Source organism: Haliotis cracherodii, unplaced genomic scaffold (genome assembly GCF_022045235.1).
Source record: "Haliotis cracherodii isolate W230 unplaced genomic scaffold, xgHalCrac1.p SCAF_26, whole genome shotgun sequence".
NCBI classification, from domain to species: domain Eukaryota; kingdom Metazoa; phylum Mollusca; class Gastropoda; order Lepetellida; family Haliotidae; genus Haliotis; species Haliotis cracherodii.
The window spans coordinates 1,346,378-1,368,021 of NW_027266282.1; the positions used below are offsets into that span (position 1 = coordinate 1,346,378).

Here is a 21,644-nt window from a genome sequence, read left to right on the forward strand (position 1 = left end):
CAAGCTATGAAACATCCAATGAGGTAGAAGAAATTAATTAAGATGCGCCCTTTGTAATATCGAAATCGTCATAGATCACGGGTAACCTATCAGCGTTCAGAAATCAGTACAGCATAGATACTGCCTCAAAGTTTATTTACGCTTTCCGTAAGACGGTAACCCAGTCTCTTGTCACGCTCAGTTGCGTTAGCGAGCAACTCGACTTGTTAAGCTGGGCCCCGTCTCCAATATCACAATATAGGAGCCGGTACAGGCCAATGAGACAATAGCTGTGAGCGCCTTCGAAATATTAACATACACTATGTTATGTAATTTTTCATTGGTCGCTATTTTAAGACGACGCGCTACCCTTCTACAAAAGCCTCCACTGAGAAACGTCACAAACTACTTTAAGTCATTTTGTTAGATGTGCCACCGTCGGATGCAAGAAAGACCTTCAAACTTTAAATTGTAATTAATTGTAGGAAATTAAATTTCCAAAATTATTTTCATCATATATTTTACGTACATGATATCGATATGTAAGAGAAATGATAGTAAACATAGTCTAGCGTATTTCTTTGCATGAACATTTCGCAGGTTTTCGAATACACCCCGAAATTGTGCTATGCGAGAAAAATATTTATCATACACTTGTCAGAAAACTTTGAGCGAATAAAATATTCTCAGGTATTTGAATGAGATACGCATGTAGGAAGTTTATATATGTCGACATATGTAGAGCCACCCATAAAGTATAAATGTCGCATTGAAAATATTCCTAACTTTGTCTTTCCATTCCATGACGTCGAAAAAGTTTATTTTAAGAGGGTTGGTGTTCCATTTTAAGGAATAAAGAATAACTCGTAATAAATATGAGTGACTCTTCTGACAAAATAGAAATGTGTTGTACGACTCGTATGTGGTTGCAATATATTTATTGGATGATTACGTTTAAAATGATAAAACCTCTGTTGAAAATATTGAAATTGGAATAGAATAGCAATTACCCATGGCCGATGTTGATATTTTCTAGCTATATATTTTTAAACAACATTCAAATGCAATACAATTATTAATACCAACGAAATAAGTCAATGTCCGTTACTCAACAAATGGGCAGAATCATAATGGATGGTTTCTATTCATTCACCCAGTCATCACTTCTAACTTTGTACAACGTTGTAGCTGAGTGACAGCAGTATGAAGGTGACATTCCGTTTCAAAGTGTTACAAATAATACTATAGTAGTAATGTAGTCTAAGATTGCACCTGGGTGCGTCCAGGTGTCGATTTTCTTTTAAACATGGATGGTATTTAGTAACTATTTACATAAACCTGTGTTAAGTGATTATGTTGATAATTTTCAAGATCGTTGTAAAGATGGTATGGGGTCTTATGGTATGCGTTCTTAGAAAACTGCTTTCCATATTACTGAACATGACAGACATGGGCATCATCCTCAAAAGGAGTTATCTCTGTCTGTGGCATCGAACCTTTTATTAATGCATTACAGCTATCCCCAAACAATCAGAGAGAAGAGGTTCTCTTACCTCGTCTCGGGCATTGTTGTCTTGCATATCTCAATATTTAGCATAATAAAAACATTTCTGCACAATGTACAGTTCATTATAACTGCATTGTCAAAAATATGTGACTCAACGTAAGGTAATGATGTAACACTGTCCAGATTAAAGAAATATCGTATACAACACTATATATATATACACTTATCGATTTCTTGTCCAAACAAACAGGAGATTATCAAAGGTAGATACACGTTATGGCCTAGATCTACGTATAATATCATATCGAACATTGACAAATATCCAAAGTAGGCGAAAAAATGTATGAAAGATATGAAAAATCTACAAAATAATTATAACTGTAAACAGCAGGATACAATGATCGTGTGTGCTTTCATTCCAAGAAAGACCTTCACCTCCAAGAAATTACCTAATATGTTCAACAACGTTGGCGTATGACATCACGACCGGTGACCGACTTTTACAAAATGGCGTGTTCACTGTCAACAGTACGCGGGATTTTAAGATGGGACTTTCGTTAATTCAGGAATCGTGCATGCATAAATGTGACATGTAAGTAATCGGAAACATTCCGACAATTAGTGTACTGTTATTTGTTGTGATATTTTTCATTGAAACCAACGGAAATAGTCAGAAATTCCGATAAATACCGTTGTCGTTGTGCGTGATTTTGCGTCAGTCATGGCGTCACACAGGACGGAAATTTTGACAATTTCTGTTGAAAATATCAACCATTGCAATGTATCTATTTTAAGTTCCCTAATTCTTCATACGATTCTCTTCCCATGCATATTCTGAAATTGTTGTGCCAATGTATTCAATGAATAGACGAATGGATAGTTCAAAATAGGAGAAAATGCTACACTGTGTAAAATCTGAATTTTGCCCTGTTTACATTTTAAACAAGTGTAGTTTTTCGAGCACAGCGTTCGTTTTCACACCTAATTTATTTTGATTGATTTCATCTACACACTTTGTATTGGTGACAAGGACCATGTGTCATTTGCTTCTACTCTGTATGAGGAATTCAAGGATGTATGTATCGCAGCTGAGTATTAAATTAATGTGATGTTACAGGCATCTCATAACCGGTATATGTGAAACGTGATTTTGTAAACACTATCCAATATGACGGACTGTGACTGCTGCAGTTTGAATTTTATTCGACTTCACAGTGAGGGTTGAAGAGGAGGGACAAATATATCCCTCTATCATCCAAGGGGAAAGCCTGTGTCAGTTTCTCTACTTCATAACATTTTTAGGAATTTTGTAAGCCTTCATTCTGGACAAGGTGTAAATGGACCTCGTTGCCCGAAAATCTATAAAATCTTCGGCCAACCTTTAGAATTCAGTACCGTATTCTAAAGGTGCTCCAAAATATAGAAGTGAATTCTTGTAAATAAATATGTCAACAATGCAGCTCTTTTAACCATTTAGAGGGCAGGATCTAATTGTTTTAGGTTTATGTGAATATACAAACGCAAACAAAATCATCGAATTTCAGAAATACAATTTTTCAAATATTTTCTGTCTTCACTTAGAATTCAACCCATGAACCACTTTTAATCTGCCTTAGCGCTCCAAAAAATTAGCGAGACTGTTGTCAGTTGATTTTGTTTGTCTATTTTCCACTCTATAAAATTGCCCGCCATCAGATTTTGGTTTAACCACAGCAAACGCAAGATGACACGCTTTTCACAGGTGTGTCCCTCCCTCCCCTGTATCGGTATATTAGCGTAGCCATTTTTGAAAATCACCGGATGTGACGTCAAATAAACACGCTGAGTGTTTTTTATTTTGGCCTGTACCGGCTCCTAGCTTGGCGCAAGTTGACGACGCGCATAGGGAGCCGGGAACCAGCTTACTCGACTTGTGAGCTAAAGCGATCGGTGTCAGCTGAGAACCAACGAAGGCAGGAAGAAGCCATAAGCGACGCGCATAGGGAGCCGGGAACCAGCTTAGAAGAAGCCAGTGCGGCTAAGTACAGTACTGAGTTCGGTCTTTTCACAGTACCAATGAAATGCTACACATACCGCAAGCGCAGAAGCAACGCCATCAATGGCAGTAATCAGTCATATTGTGGTTACCTCCCCTAGTTTCACTAGCTGTGTGAGGCAAAATAGCAAAATGGATCTCAGAGGCTAGCTTATTGAGGCTATGACGACGTACATTAATTTTGTCTGTAGTGTCACATGATAAACGCAGGACAACATGGCGAGTCAAACTCAAGGAATTCAGCAACTACTTGCTGCCGAAAAACGTGCTGCTGAGAAAGTTGCCGATGCTAGACGAAGTAAGAATGAATCTTTATTTTGTGGTTTTCTGAATGGGCATGTAGATACATCCAATACCATTGAAATATGTCGCAGTGATATGTGTTGAACTGGTCATCAGTGCATATATACGAATTCACCTTCGCACACACACTGATCGAGGTTTCTCATCTATAGTTCAAAGACACAGTTTAACATATTGCGTTTGCGAAATTTGATCTGCCCAATTTTGTAATCACAAAACGAACTATGGGCCAACATTGATTGAGAAATTTTAGTTTGGCCTATTAGTACCCCCTAATGGCTCCAGCAGAGAAATAATCAATTTCCAAACCACAGATCATATGACAATCGAATTAATATTCGGAATTATTATAGTTCATTCGTGTATATGTGTAAAGCTGCTAATTTGCGATGTTTCAGTTTGAAACTTCTGAGTCTGGGCGATTAGAATATGTGACAGTGGTCCATGTTTAACTGGTCATCAGTGTCAGTATACACATTCACCTCTACATGCTCAAGGTGTATCCTGTCTAGCTCAAGGACATAGTGATAACATATTGCGTTTGACAAATCTAGTTTAACATCACAGTACACTACATTGATGATGTTATTTGTGATATTATTCACCAGCAGAATCAAATAGCAAGTATCAGGTTGGATAACAACATGGTGGTAGAGCAAGCTTTATTACTTTTCTAAGATGCTGAATTTAAAACTAATCAAGTGTTTTATTGGAGATGGGTTTAAGTCAAATCTGTTCTTAATGTGCTGTAAATTGAAATCCTTTAACATGGCTAACTGATGGGCTGTTCCACTTGATTGCCTTTACCCTTACGTTAAGAGACATTTTTACTTTTTAAACATAATGCACCACTAAATTGGGTAGTTTATTATTTAAGTAGGTCATATTTCCTTTCCCGTTCAGTGTGTGGTTATGCATAAACTCATGTAGCAATAAGAAGTATTTTTAAATTAAAGTTTTTATGTTAATTTGCTTCAATTAAATCATGTGACTCGAAACATTCCACAAGTGTATTGTGGGGCCGAGCAAACATGTGAAGATAGCTGAAGTTTGGTGTCGCAGGTTCTTGTGAGTGGAGGTCTTTTCTGTTGCATGTTGCAACTTTGTTCCCAACACTAATGCCAGCAGACTGCAGCAACTGCAAGCCATGAATTGGTGTGCTTACCAAGTTGGTTGCGCTACATGATACCGTAACCAATGTGAATCGACAGCCTTGGGCGTGAGTCAACATGAGACGAACATGGCGGAGGAAGAGCAACAGTGTTCGGTTTGTTTGACTGCTGCAAATTGTTAAATACTGTATGCTGAGCAACAGGTGTACTTAAGAAATACTTGAGTAATAAATGAATTGTTTATCTTACAATAAAACACTGCAGGGACAATAAACAATGAGGGTTTAGTTTCCCTGCAGTGTTTTATTGTATGATAAACAACTCCCACTCATCGTTTATTTCTTACATGAGATATCAATATTATGTACAGCCTATTTAGAATGTTTATAAAATGTACAAGCTTTAAAACTATTTACACATATTTCAGTAATGACCTCCAGAATAGAATCTGACCTAGGCAATGTTGGACAAGTCTATTTTATGAACAGTGGGGTTAAATTTGGTCTTCCCTGCATGAACAGAAGGAAACAGTTGTTCGTGGTTTGTCTTGGGACAGCTCGTCCAAATACACCCATCAATTAATTAACTTTGAACTGCTAGCTCTAACACACCCATTGCTATTCCACTTGAACATGTTTTTCATAAGTCTCGTGCTTATATGCTCTGTTTATGACAGATTTTTCTATGTTGCCCAGCTACCCGTGAAAATACGGGGTAGAATAGGCCTTCAGCAACCCATGCTTGCCGTTAAAAGCTGATTATGCTTGTAGCAAGAGGCGACTAACAGGATCGGTGGTGAGGTTCGCTGACTTGGTTAATGCATGCCATTATATCCCAATTATGTGGATCGATGCTCATGATGTCAAGCACTGAATTGTCTGGTCCAGACTCGATTATTTACAGATCGCAGTCACATAGCTGCAATATTGCTGAGTGCAGCGTTAAACAACAAACAAACAGAGCTTGTGGAATGTTTCAAGCGCATGATAAAACTGAGGCAAGTTTAAATATAAATCCTTCCATTGCTGCATATCATTATGTATAATTACACACTGAGCAGATAATATAATGTGACAAAAGTAAAACTATAATCTTTAAATTTCAGTCATCTTTATTTATTTACTTATCCTGCATTACTCCTTAATGCATCTACTTCTTACCTTTCAACAAAGAAGACAGCACCCAGCCACGGTCCTTCAGGAAGAGGTTGTTTTCACTTACAGTGACTTTTGCAAGGACCTATCGCTACTGTCATGTGACAGTCCGTTGTGTAAAAGTAAAACTATAATCTTTAAATTTCAGTCATCTTTATTTATTTACTTATCCTGCATTACGCCTTAATGCATCTACTTCTTACCTTTCAACAAAGAAGACCGCACCTAGCCACGATCCTTCAGGAAGAGGTTGTTTTCACTTACAGTCACTTTTGCAAGGACCTATCGCTGCTGTCATGTGACTGTCCGTTGTGACGTCACATCTGATACCATTCCTGCTTGTCGCCAAACAGACATGTTGTACCTTGTTTTGGTCCTCAACTTTTGGTTTTAATTTGAGTGTTTTGCGCTATGCTTCCGCGTTAAATTTCTTCAGCGATGGGTGAAGTATACCTTATCTTTTTATTATGCTCGCATTTGTGTAATGATATGTATTTTTTCCATGGGAAAAGACTTTGGCTTTTGTTCCATATGGCTTGTTTTCCCCCCGCCATTTTGTAATGGCGTCAATTGTTTGTCTCCTATAATAAAGGCAATCATTATAATTTGCAATAATTGTTTCACGTTTGTATTTTGATGGACTATAAACTCGTAATTTTTCTGATTTAAACTTTGGTTTAATTATCTGTATGTAAGGGTCTACTTTCACTACAACTTTTGCGTAACTTATGCTTGTGCAGTGCATTAATTGTCGTGGCAACAAAATTGTCTAGATATCCTCATCCACGTTGCTTGGATTGCACTTCGGTGTACACTCCGAATTTAAAATGAAATTTTTGTTCACCCCTCTCCCCTTCAAGTTTCTCAACTTATAGACAGGTCACACATAAGTGTGTACTACAGCAGTCCTGTTGACACAAGAGGAAGATGGTGGATTCACGGGAGTCTTCCAGACACTTTTACCCGGTTATCACCTCTCATCCATCAACATTGGGTTTGGTGTTATCTACGGTTTCTGGAACAGCCAACATTCACAAAAGATTGTCCGTGTGTGGAGCTTGACCTCACCTCCGGCATACTGTGGGATTCGAGGTTACTGCGCAGGGTGAATTAAACATTGCGACTTCACCAGAATCACTGTACCTCAATGTGACCGAGTCACTTACTTCAGTAAACCGCTGATGTCAACATGCAAAGTATTGAGGCACACACGAAGTAACAAGGCACCTCCTTCATCTTCAACTTGATATTAGAACGGGACCTTCTGTGTGGCGTCGCACCTTGGCAATCGGTTGAGGAGCGCATTCATTTAGTCTACATGGGAGCTGGTAGTGGTTATACGAACACTATTTTCAACGTCTCATCCAAACACGACACGACCAGAAGCCCTCCTGTTGTTGATTTTCCAACTTTACAACTTTGTACACAACAATCTGATCCTCAGGAGCAGGAGCAGCTACAGTACACTCAACTCACAATTTCCATCAACAACAGCACGGTGGTGCGCAATCGAGGAACTACTCACTTTCACTCCTTACTTTGACAGACGTTTCTGGTTAGTTCATCTAGGGGATTGCCTATAACTACAATTCCTAGTCCAGCACATCCCTGGAAGTAGTATAGCTAATGGGGATTCTGGACCACTTCCACTGGAGCCAGATTTATATACCTATACTGCTACTACAGAGGGAACTTTTCATGAAAAATGATGATGCGATTCAACGATCGTCAGGATTCGTATTAAAAGAATCATCAATATTAATTAATAATGGATAAAATTTACTATAGCCCATGAGGATATTGGAAAGGTATAGGAGGAATACAAAAATTAGCCACTGCGGCTAAAGTATCTAAAGAGGTGGCCAAGGATTGGCTAAAGAGACAAGCGATGTGGCAAATATACTTTCCGGCACCATGTTATATCCTGAGGAAGAAGTATGATATTTTTACAATGAATGAAGTTCATCAGGCTGACCTCTTGTTTCTTCCTCATGATAAGGTAAGACGCAAAACGTATAAATACGCTTTAACCATAGTGGATGTAGCTAGTCGTACAAAGAGGCTGAGCCATTAACCTCAAACGATTCAACAGAAGTAGCCAATGCAGTGAGCCGCATATATAAACGTGGACCATTAAAATGGCACCCGTTATTTCAAGTAGATCCTGGTCGCGAGTTTATGGGATCAGTAACTAAACTATTAACAAGGCATGACACCACAATCAGGCGTGGTGAAAAAGAGGCCCACTGTTAAGCTATCGTTGAAAGATTTAACCGGACATTAGCGGAACGTTTGTTTGGCTATCAGTATGGGATTGAAATGAAATCGGATCGATTAAGATCAACCGAATGGGTGACACGATTATCAGCTGTTGTATCAGCGCTAAATAATGAAGTAACGAGATTAATTAACCATCCGATGTGATTATAATGAAATCATGTATCCGTATCTTCAGCCTCGAGGAGAGGCAAAGAACAAAAACTTCCAGATAGAGTAAGCGTATGATATTTATACCAGCCCGGTGAACTCGAAGGAGGCCAACGTCACGCAACCGACCTGATTTGGTCCCTTAAGATATATAACATTAGTCGGTTGGTTACGAAAGAAGGAGCCGGCAGGGCATTTGTACAAGAAGAGTTGCTCATAGTTCCCAACGATACAGTATTACCACCATAACCATAAGCATAGGTAGCTTCTCCATCCATATCAATCCATCTCTTTGTATCTAAGGGGGATAATGATGTCTTGTTCGTTCTTAATCCATATATCCTGTGATTGCCACTTCTTAAAGTGTTCATCTCGTGTTTGAACGTTCTACCATTGAATAATGCTTCTTTATACTGTTCGTGTTTGATATGCTTTTTTACTACATACTTCTTAACACCTTTAGATTTTCTTATCTCCCTATTATCGGACTTCTTTATAGAATACATCTTAGGTCTTAATCTGACATATTCAGCAATTGGGGTCCAAGCACATTCATCCTTCATCTTACCAAACACCTTTTTAATTATAACGCTGTGCAGTGGATTATCATTTGGTTAATTGCTCGTGTCATACATATCTATTTTTTCTGCCATATCTTTATATACATCCTCGGTTTGTATTTCCATCAACAAAGAATCTTTGTCGGTATATAACACCTCACACCTATCACTGTATTGCTTCAGTTCGTTGTAATAAAAGTCATACATTAAGTGTTTTGACAAGTCAAGAATACTCATACCAACGTACACCGGTCTGTTGAATTGTATATTACTTTTCTGCACATGTAGTGCGGCTAAGTCATTATCAAATATCTTGTTTCTGTTAAAAGCCGGACTGGCTATAAGTTTCCTGAGTCTTTCTTCTTCATTAGACCTGACTAATTTAACATCAACACGCTTCCTTAGATTCTCCATAGTTTTACCAAATACTGAGTTATTCATGAGCTTGTATAGGCTCTTTTCCGAAATCGCTGGTAGCCATCTTTCTTAAATCTGTGTTCAGCCTTATATAGGGCTCCATCCAAGGGCTTTGATCAAACTTTAGAACTCTGTGTATTTTCTTTAGTTTCATGCCTAATGATAGATATAACTGGAGATTTCTGAAGTGAACTATATATTTTGTCTTATCCATCACATTTGAAGACTATTATATGCTATAATAACGTACATTATGGGTTTATATCCGGTGCTCGATGAAGCATCTGAAAAGATGGATACTGTTAATGGATTTCGATTACATCAAATAAGCGACATAAAACATCAAATAGAGAAGGAGAGGGAGTTGAGACTTGGATTGTATAAAAAGTATCGCAGAGCCGTGAATGCTCTCAACGGAGTTGACGCAGCACTTGTAGCAGCTAGCATGGGACTCTGCGCAGCCGGTGTTGGTTTATTATCAACTATAATCACCATGCCAATCGTATTTGGTATGGCAGTAGCGGCCGAAGTCTCAGGACTGGCAGGAATAGCGATAAAATATATTTCTCGTCAGTTGCAAAAGAAAGCATGATAATATTCGGTGACTCGCCGAAGCAAAGTTGAACAGCATTGAGGATCATATTTCAACAGCACTGGCTGATTGTAAGATATCTGAGGATGAGTTTCGTTTAGTGTTGTCAGAACTAACCAAATACAATGCAATGAAGCAGGAGATTTGATCTAATTCTCGTAAGACCAGTGGTATTAGCGAAGACAAGATAAAAAAGTTCATAGAACAGGGGAGACAACAATTATTCCGTGCCAAAACCAAAGAACTGGTTGGAGATTAAAAATAGATTGTTTCCTATCGTTGAATCACATTTAAACGAATGCTTACATAAGTCTATAATAATGGAAAATTACAAACCAATCAAATGGCGAGAATTACCCCAGGGTGTATATTATATCAGTGATGTCAAACCAACCAAATACGATCATCAATTGTTTCTTTCCAATTTCGAAAAAGAGTAAATAGTCTGGTCTCCTAGTAAAATGAACGAAGAACTTAGTAAAAATGTTGAATATCACTTCGTTCAAAATAATGGTGCGTGTATGAGTAAAAATAATAGAGAATATTTTCATTACAATTTAGTTTAGTCGCATGACAATCGTTGAATCGTATCATCTTTTTTGCATAAAAAATTCCCTCTGTAGTAGCAGTATAGGTATATAAATCTGTCTCCAGTGGAAGTGAGCCAGAATCCCCATTACTTATACTACGCCGGATGTCGGAACATTCTGACGGACGCTCTATCCCGACCAGACAAGGTGGCTCCCTCGGAGTGGAAACTCCACCCAGATGCGTTTCGGTCAAACCAACATCAACCTCGCAACGCATCAGATCCATGCTCACAGCAACTTCCTCACCTGACGCCAGGCAGATCTCATCTGCACGCTTGGTTCGTCTTATTCAGGCCATTCAGGACGGGCAGCGAATGCCATTGCTTTGGCACACCATCCAACTACGCGGGGTTTTGTGACGCGTGGTCTTAGCTGGCCATTATCCAAGAGATGTGGCACTTGAAGACATCGAAGGCGTTCATATCTTTGGCCCTCTGTTTATGGCCCAGCAGGTGACCAACCCCACACAAATAATGAACTCCTCCTGTCTGGCGCCAGCTTTACCTGACTCACTCACTGTTTTGGACATACTCTTTTTTTTAATCCTTTGCTCCTTAAAGTTTGAGCGAGTAAAACCAATCGGCGCTTGATAGGCCATGCAGTTCTCTTGACCCGTTTGTTGCAAGAAGGGTTTATATATATTGAGTATTACATCTGAAGGTATACCCACTGCCATACCGTATGATACAGATGCTTTTAGGAGTAATGCAGTAAAAACTTCAGTAAAATCTAAATATTTTTTTTAACATTTGCATGCTTAACATACGGATTCTATCATTGCGTTGTAATAGATTAACATTAATAAGAGAACTAATAGACATCTAACTTGTGCTGTATGCAGTCCCATATGTGATCACACATGGGACTTGTTACTTCAAATCCCAGGTTAAACCCAGGTTTTATATATGATTTTGTTTATGATGCATTACTTGTTGGAAATTCAGGGTTAAACAACAAACAAAGGACTTATTGGAAATGCATGCATCTTATTGTATGATTTTCTCTATGCTTTTATGGACACATTTAAAGGAAATATAAAACAGATTCCACATGTTCCAAATGCAAACAATAACAGATAATGTATCAATTCAGGTGTATTTGTTATGTATTTGTTAGAAGGACATTACTTTCTCACAGTAGTTAGTGTAGAGCCAGAATAATGAAGACAATTAGCAACAATTAATAGAAGTAAACCAGAATAACCATAATATTGTCTTCTAGGGAAAGCCAACCGTTTGAAACAAGCGAAGAAGGAGGCTGATGGAGAGATCAATGCATACAAGGGAGACAGAGAGCGACAGTACAAAGAGTATGAAGCCAAGGTTTGTTCCCTTTGTTCACCTTCTTGTGACCACCAGACTTTAGATGATCATGTTCACTGGTTATCATCTTTCTAGAACATGTTCTGCAAGTCCCTGGCTTATGATTTCTGTCAATATGTCATTAAGTGAAGTTGCTTCATTTATTGCTCCCCGCCACCAAGTGGGAGGGCAATATTTGAATGCATGCTGTCTGTTCATCTTTCTAGGCGTTTGACATGTATTGTTCTCGAGCTTCACAGAAAGAACATAGAATATTTGTTGGTCAAATGTGCACAGATATTCGTTTTGCTCATCGGAAAGGCAAGATTATGTACACTTGCCTATATATATTAAAGTCTAGTTTTTACCAATGCCTTTCAAGCTGACTTTACTTTGATCACTCGCCCTGTGTAGAGAATGGGTTGCCCCTAGTGATGAAAATGAGATATCCAGTCAGATTGCGGTTCTTATTTTAAATGGTGGTGAGGTAAGGTGAAATTGGGTTTAACGTCGTGTCCAAGATTATTGCTGCTTGTACTAGTCCGGACTGATTCCGATTTATAGTGCTAGCACACTGAGATACCATGCCGCAGTTTAACATGAATACCCCACTCAGACACAGTATACTGACTCCGAATCGACCAGTCCTTGTTTTAGCCCCTTAATGCCGAGCGCCAGACAGGGTAACAACAAGTACCATCTTTTAACGTCTTTTGGTATGACGCGTCCGGGGATTGAACCCCTTTTTTTAAATGTCTTCACAGAGATGGTGACTGCCATAGAAGATGACTGTGTCGATTAGATAGCAAAAGGATTCAAGACTTCATACCTGATGGACAAACAAAATGACTACCACAGTAAAGATGCTTATTTTTGCCATCAAAAGAGTACCGAGTGTATCCGATGATAACCATTGCTCCCAGTGATCTTCTCCTAATAACACCCTTGTAGAATGGTTATCCTCTTGTTTGTTTGTTGTTTAACCCCACAATTAGCAGTATTCCAGCTATATCACGGCGGTCTGTAAATAATCAAGTCCGGACCAGACAATCCAGTTATTGATCATCAACCAAGTCAGCGAACCTGACCAGCCGATCCAGTTAGTCATCTCTTACGACAAGCATAGTCGCTTTTTCTGGCAAGCATGTGTTGCTGAAGACCTATTCTAACCCGGATCTTCATGGATTAACTTCCTGGATGCCATAGATCTATGTCCCTCCTCTTCAACCCTAACTTTGAAGTTGAATACAGGTTATAGTACATCATGCACAAAGCATGCAAACATATACTTCACAGTTATTAATTCTTTTGGAAATTTTCAGTTCTGTGATATTATCTGCTGTGATATTTGGCAAGCATAATTGATGAAAACAACCTCTAAAAGTTAGGCATAGTAAATAAAGTTTTGACATTTTACGAAATCACCATTCACTGTGTTATGTTTGTTTTAAAGTATAAATTTTTAAACTTATCCTATTTCACACTATGTATTTCATCCTTCTTCATTAATCCTGGTGTGGAAACGCCCCTAAACCTGGTTTCCAGCTTCAGAATACATCTCACTCCAACACATCCTAGTCGTCACCATGGTCACCCCATAAGCAACGGGTTGAACACTGCCTGAATCCTGTGTCACCTGATCACATGATACACCCAGCACACCCATTCTCTTTCTAATTGCTATTATTTTGTCAGGAATAGTATCTTCCAATATCGCATTATTTCAGTTGCAGCTTTTACTATATGTTTTTAAGATAATAATAAGCGCAGCACTTTGGTACAAGATAATTTTTATATATGGAACAATTTGACCAGTCACCGTTGAGGCTTTTGCGCTCATGCTCGCTGAAACTATATGTTGACATATAATATGACTTTTTACGAGTCAAAATAAAGCATTTATGATATATGTATTCCTTCTCGGCCAAATAAAGTTTGTGTCAAGGCTTCAATAATGGTAATCTGACTGGTTGCTGTTAATAACAGTTATTTGTGCAATCTACCGATCACTTCACACATAATTTCGCCCAAATTAATGTAAACAGTATTGAATGAAATTTTGAATAAAGTAGATTTATAAACATAAGTCCAGCTATACAATGAACACTTTTTATAACCAGACAGTGTAATTACAAAATTAACTCCAGTATGGATTTTTTGACATGGTATTTCCGGTGTTACATGCTCATGCTAATGTCTTTGCATTCAGGGATAAAACCCAAAAACTCATTATGTCATGTAAAAGACGCAACCCTTTCTACACAGCTATGCATTCGGGGGAAAAAAACAGACAATACCACAGTGGTAGCTTACATACAGAAGCAAAGAGGAACCACGTCAAGTTCCATGATGACAGAGTCTTTGCTATTGTTTCATCAACTGCCGGATGGAAGCGAGACATGTGTTCCCAGGAAACTGAATAATCAAGCTGACAGCCTTTCTCGCCAAGGGTGAAATAATAGTGACAACAGAGTGGTCACTGCATCCAGAAGTATTCAACTGGATAACACCATTATGGAACACCCTACTTCTCGATGTCTTTACAACTTGCCTAAACAGCTGTCTTCCATTTTACGTCAGTCCAGTAACAGATCTGATGACACTTCTAGTAGACGCCCTATTGATGGATTGAACGGACCATACGTGCCAAAGTGGTAAAGTGATATGGAAGAAAGAGATGACTGTGTCATCATCCTGATTCCCTTTATGGCCATGGTTGCCACTATCATGGGAGAGCTGATTCATCTTCCTGTGACGAGATCTCTTTCGTCAACCCAAGTTGGATATTTCACAACAATCTACCCATTCTTTATCTGACTACTATCTCTCAGAAAACGCAGGACGCCGGTTTCTCTAGATCCATCTCTGCAGCCATGAGTAGATCGATCTTTGAGGCCATCTCCATCCCTCCTTAACGACAACAGATGGAACAAGTTTGTACATTGGAGACGACAAGGCTTGGGTGATAGAACTGTAACTTCCCATGGTAGCAGATGTTTTACTTCATATACATCAAGATAAAAAAACCTGCCACGGTACAATTAACTCTTAACTCTATACTACATCTTGACAGACTATCATCCCACTGTCAATAGACTAATGAGATCATTTCTTATGGAAGATGTCCGAGCACCCAGGATCTTCCTGAAATGGAATCTTTCAGTGGTTCTATCAGCACTCTTAACATAACCAGTTGAACCTCTCACCAAAGCCACATTAATCCATATCAAGGAAAACAGTCTTCACACTTGCAATGGCCAAGGCGGCCAGAGTATCTGAAATGCAGCTCCAAACTTTTAAACTCTTTAGCATACTGCGGACTGGAGTACTATTACAAGTCAGATTGCTACTGGTCTTTGTCGCCAAGACCGTTCGGTTCCTGCATTAGCAACAACAGATGATCATGTGGACCTCCCATTTTGTACAATTCGTGCTCTCAAGTCCTCACCTTAAAGCTTCAGAACCACATTGGAGACATTGAAAGAGACTTTTCGTCTCCTGCAGGACCTTCTCTCACAAAGATATTACCAAAGCCACGGTAGCAGGATTGCTCCAATCGACAATACCCCGAAGATATCACCGAGCCCAAGTGTCATCACCTATACTCACATCTTGCTCTGCCCCCCGAGATAAGAGCTTTGGCATCAAGTCTTGCATCCTGGAATACACTATCCACAGAACAGCTTGTATCCAGCAGTCAATGGGGCTCGCACAACACCTTCACCAACTTTTATTTGAGCATGGGAGCGAGGTGCAAAAACATCTGCTGTCTGGATACACCTTTTGATCATTTTAGTTACAGAATACAGGATACATTAGAAACATATTAACCAAAGTGGGATCATGCTAGTTTATGACCGGACGTGATGTCAACAGAGCCGGAAGTAATTTCAAGGTCTGAAGTGACCGTAAGTGATGTCATAGACCAAAGTAAACTGAAAGTGACGACTTGACCAGAAAAAGACATCACATCTGAACTGATCGGAAGTGACATCAGAAACCGGAAATGATGTCACTAAATGATGTCATATTGAATCAAAAACCAGAAGTGATGTGAAAAACAGAAGTGGAAATGACAATCAGAGAGATGTTTTTTAGAACATCTACGGCATCATTTATATGCATAATGACACATATAATGGTAATTCTAATGAAGGTACCACATATTTATGTTTTTTCATGAAGTTTTATGTCCTCTTGATTCCATAGTTACACCTGTAGGATTGGAAACAACTCTTTAAGGAATGGAATAACAAGAGTTGTGAAAAGATTCTACTGTTAACTACACTGGGAGTCAACTAGAGGCAGAGCCCCCCTGGCCCACTGATATCTTCTGGCAATGCAAGCTAAGGAGCTGGATGCTCATCATGCTCATTGGTGGTACTGTTGTGGTGACTAGTTGAGTGTAGTTGACAGTAAAGAGGACCCATGTTGAAATTCTAAAAATTAGTTTTGTTGTGATTGCAGTCAAAATACAGAATTTTAGCAATGATGTAATAAAGGTAGTATTCTTAGAATTATTAACAATTATGACTATTGTTCCCATGATTGTGGGTTCGAATCCCAGTTCACCCTGATTATCATGATTATGTTTCTAGCTTTGTCAGCACCATACCAATGCTTGTGGGTATCACCAAAGTGGTAAACGTCAAAGACCTGCATCACTTTAGGTTTTCCTCCCACATCAAGATGACCGTTGTGTGGTATAACTGAATACTGTTCAAAGCGGTGTTAAACCAAACTCACTCACTCGCTCACTCATAGGCAAAAGCCTCAAAATGCAAGGAACACAAAACAGCTATGACCAGTTGGATTCCATTTCATTTCTCCACACAGATATAGCTGTATTCAAACTTTTCTCCACACTAACTTTTCGAAATTTGAAGAAATGGGACTTGCTACTTTTTGTTTGATGAAGTGGTACAGTTCCACGCAATACAGTACCAAATTTTGCGTCTTCAGTACACCAAGAATAATGGAAAATCATCATGTCATGTAGATTGATTCACTATGCACAAAGAAAAAGTGGCATGCACTTCCCCACTGTGACGTCACGGCAGCAGCTTGGTGTGTAGCTGGGTTCTTGATATGCGTATACACTGGTGGTGTGATCATGGCAGCTGTTTCATTTTAGATGACAATGACATATGACCTTTTTTGTGTAAATATGTACTTTGTTTGAATATTTAACATTCTTTACCTGGCACCATCTTCCAAGGCCTCGGTGAATACTTTAGATTTGCTGTGTTCATTCTGTGACGTATGTATGACTGGTATTTGCATGATTGATGGAAATATATCATTCAGATGGAATAACCATGTGATTCCTGAAATGAGTACAGTGACAGAAATCATGTTTCCGTTTCAGGTCCTAGGATCCCGTGGTGATATGGAAGCCAAGATTGAGGAAAACACACGCCAGAAGATCTCTGAGCTCAATGAGAGTGTCAAGCGCAACAGTGAAGCTGCTTTGAGACGTCTTTTGGAAATTGTCTATGACATCAAACCTGAATTGCATGAAAATTTACAGTTATAATCCTGTCAAGACATGTCTTTGTCCTTATTATATAGAGAATTTCAAGTAGATAAATTGACAGTTTCAGTAATGATAACCAAAGGCTGAAATATTATCACTTTGTTATGGTAGGCGTTCCTTTGATTGTTCTGGTTAATGTCAGTGTAATACTGTTGCAACATAATGTTCTGTGTATTATGTGTTTGTGGTATCATCACAGTCGGTGCAGGTCAATTCTCAATTGTTCTGAATATCAATGACATATCTTGAAACTGCTTTCTTTTTCATTTTTTTTTTTAACCTGGACCCAAAGTCAAGTGGACTCTTTCCAAGGTTCGTTCATCAGGGTTTTAAAACTCTTATCTTGTGATACTACTTGGGACAAGATGGAACTCTTTCCACCAATCTTCACACCAAATGAGATCAATTGCAGACATATTGAAATGTGCATTAATGTCTCTTTTTCGTGTCTTCTGGGATCTGAGTAGTGTCAGGGATTTAAATAGGAGTTTTAACTAAGTGCTCTTGTCAGACAAATTGGGGAAAATTGTTATTTTGTTCAAAATTGGGATTTCTGAAAGTTCATATTTTCTGAAATTCAGAGGTTTTTGGAGATTGCATTTATTGCAATAATATAAATAAAGCATTAAAACATGTTCCAATTTATTGGTCATGTTATATGTGATTACTGGTTCCTTCTACGAAGCCATAAAGTTATATCTATCAGTACATTGTAACATGAATTTGCAGATGTTTAGTTCCCAATTGCGAATTTTCATTTACATTTGCTGCAGACTTTGGCCTGTGAGTAGGTCTAGATAAATCCCTGGTAGTGGTCATTGGGACTCAACATTTAGGTTTTGTTTGGCTCCTCAAGTGTGTCTTTATGTCTGTAAGTCTAATATCCCATAAATTTCAATTGCACTGCCATCTTTTTCAAAATGTATTAAATATGGCACATGAGTAGTTAGTGGTGTGGCCTAACATATGTTCTGTTTTATTTGACAATGTTATGATTTTTTCACCTCCATTTGAAATTTACATGTTTCTAGTGTAATAGGATAGGTGGTTCACCAAAGTGAAAATGCTGTCATGGGCAATATATAATAAAGTTAGTTTAAAAATTGTTAAAGCGTAGCTTTGACCCCAGTTTTCACAAGCCTGCCACCACATTTCATCCAATGATCTGCATACATTAGGGAGCAAAGTGGCTCAGAGTAGGTTTTCACATATTGTGGCTATGGAATCCAAACTTGACTTCAAACAGAAACTATTAAAACAACATTGGGAAAAGCTTTTTGGGGGATAGTCAAGGCAAAGATACAGCATCCTAAACCTTGTGGTATAGGAGAAAATAGCAAAACAAGTTCAAGCAGGTCAGCATTTGGCCAATTGACCTAATGTGATGCTAACCCCTTGGCCAGACAAAACATAAACACTTTGCTTTAGCTGTAGAAGCAAGGCCAAGGAACTTCTGAGGAACTATTTTAAAAGTTCACCACCCTGTGACTCCCTGCAGCTCTGAAATGAATCCTTTACATTTGTTTACCATACTCTTAAATACCCTCTCCTGTTACATTGCTCGACTTATGAAACTGAAATTTGACATGCATGTTCCTTCTTATTAAGACAAGTCATTGTGATGAAAGTGAAAGAAAAGAACTTATTGTGTTTTTACATCAAGAACCAAAACATTCTCATAGCTTTGCAAAGTAAACAGCATTTCATCAGACAAAACATGATTGTAAACAAACTGAAAGATGCAGTTTCTCAATTGCCTTGATCAATTGCTCATGATGTCAATTTTTGTCAAAACTTGATTATTTGCAGACGGTTGTCATGTAGCTGGAATATTGCTGAGTTCAGCCTAAAAAACAAAACAAACTCTTCTGAAAATATCTAGTTATCAAATACTTTCAAAACTATAGTTAAAAATCTAGTCAACCTGTATTTAGGGCAACAGACACAACAATTTGCAAAGTGTCGAATTAGTGAACAAACTACTAAACAAAAGCTAAATTTAAGCATCTGAAAATAGAGCGCAGTGGACACTATGTATTGTCAAGTGTCCCAGGATGTAATATACACATGTACATACACACACATACATGCCAATATTAAAACCCATGCTTGTAGTAAGAAGTGACTTGCGTGGGATCAGTGTGGTCTAACTTGCCGACTTGGTTGATGCATGTCATGGCATTCCAATTGCGAAGATCAATGCTCATGATGGCAGTCACTGGATTGTCGGGTTCAGTAATAACATACAACCAATGTACAGCTGAGTGAAGCCTTAAACAACAAGCAAACTAAAACATTACGTAGTTAGGTGAGCCTACTTAAAACATTTCTGCTGGCATTCATTGGCCACATACATATACTCTTGAGGAAATAAGTAACTTCAAATAAAGTGATGTAAATGTTAAGCTATTGAAAATAACAACATACTATTTGGTCATTCGTCTGATAATTTTTTGTCAGAACATATTCATTGACAAATCCAAACACTTGTGACAGGACACAGAAACACCACGTGAAAGAGTGGTAGTCAATATTGGGTGTGACCTTTTGCGTTGATACAGGCGAGACGGCGGCAGCGCATTGAAGACACCCGTCGATTGAAAACAGCCCGGGGCATGTTCCAAAATTTCATGTCAACCAAAGATTGGACCAACTGAGTTAGCATTACCGGCTCGTTCTGATTTTGTCGTAGGCGTCGCCCCATATATTATTACACATGTTCAATAGGTAAGAGGCCTAGAGAAAGAGCCGACCATGGCATAACAGCAATAATATGCTGCCTCAAATAGTCTGTTGCAAAAGGTGTAACAAGGGCGGGCATACCTCCCTGCATTTGCCCAAAGGGTAGAACATGATCTCAACAATGTCGTCCCGGTAGCGTACGCCATTTAAATTGCCATCAGCAATGCTGATTTCTGTTGTCACATGAGTTGTGATACCGTACCATACCAGTACCACCCCATTACACATCCACGCCGAAACTGACGTTGCGCAATTGCAAAATCGTATAACTGGACGTCGGGGCTGAATGTTGTGCTCCCTCAACCGGTTGCGTACTCTTCTTCCACTAATTGGTCTCGACCAAGGAATTGTCCGAGTTGTTAATATGACAGTTTGGTATCGATTCCGTATATGCACCTGCCGAATATGATATTGTGTTATTATAAACTTAAATGTGTCTGGCAACTTCGTTTTGCGACATTCCTGCTTGCAAAATACCCAGGGCGCGTAGACGTTGATAATCTCAGCAAGCCGTGGCATTGGGTCAGCGTTATTTACGGCTGAACAAAAGTGTTTCACTGAGCGCCTAATAGCTAAGCAATCATTGTGTGAGTATCATGCTCTCAACAAACACGCTAACATCCGAACTGTGCGCCGTGCACAAACATGCACGTTCATGTCCAGGAAACGTCTTCATGAATATGTATTTGAAAGATGCGTTATTTAGTTTTAGTTTTAGTTAATGTGTTTTTCGTTTGTATATAATAAAGAAGCAGTAAAATACAATGGGGCGGTCCAACAATCATAAACCTTGACACAACTGTATGTCTATGATGTCGAAAACGACAGGCATTCGAAAGCAAAACGACATTTGTTTTTATTTTTTAAAAACCCACCCTTTCGGTTTCAAAAGTACCCTGTCGATTGAAATATAGCCACAACTTTTTTTTATTATAATAGAAAACATATATTTTTCGTATGTGAAGTCTACCTTTTCTGTAGCCGTTTGGCCATTATTGATTGAAAACGGCGAAAAAAGAACATTAGGCACACGACCTGTAGAGTACATGGACAATGATCTGATAACCCACACCTAGTTTCATTAATATAATTTGATATAGGTTTATAATCTTAATTTCCACCAGAGGACTCCGTTCCGGTGCTGTTGTATTAAAACGTTTGTGAAGATGATTTTAATAAATCTGTTCATATAGATTTAAATGAATCCAATGAGGCTTGTTAGGCCTTAACATCTGAAGAAATATGTCCTGCTGAAAAGCATTCTATAACTAACCAGGCCATTGGAATGGATAACATCTCAATCAATATATTAAGTGCTCTATAGGCAAGATAATACATGTGTACATAACATTGTATAACAGAATGATTGATACATAACACTGCCCGGAT

The 21,644-nt window shown here is 38.6% G+C and overlaps 1 protein-coding gene across 1 annotated transcript; it reads left to right on the plus strand.

Annotated features, from left to right (window-relative positions):
- The first annotated feature begins 3,683 nt into the window (after positions 1–3,683).
- LOC139473020 (V-type proton ATPase subunit G-like) lies at positions 3,684–18,618 on the plus strand. The gene is made up of 3 exons (XM_071255525.1): positions 3,684–3,819; positions 11,898–11,998; positions 17,346–18,618. Exons 1-3 carry the CDS (start codon positions 3,738–3,740, stop codon positions 17,511–17,513), a joined length of 351 nt encoding a protein of 116 aa, XP_071111626.1. The 5' UTR covers positions 3,684–3,737; the 3' UTR covers positions 17,514–18,618.
- Positions 18,619–21,644: the final 3,026 nt, after the last annotated feature.

Excerpts from the sequence above, each read along its gene's own strand:
- LOC139473020 (XM_071255525.1), top strand. The coding sequence starts at position 3,738 with ATGGCGAGTCAAACTCAAGGAATTCAGCAACTACTTGCTGCCGAAAAA. Across the intron at positions 3,820-11,897 it reads AGTTGCCGATGCTAGACGAA|GGAAAGCCAACCGTTTGAAA; the intron begins GTAAGAATGAAT and ends ATTGTCTTCTAG. Across the intron at positions 11,999-17,345 it reads ACAAAGAGTATGAAGCCAAG|GTCCTAGGATCCCGTGGTGA; the intron begins GTTTGTTCCCTT and ends TTTCCGTTTCAG.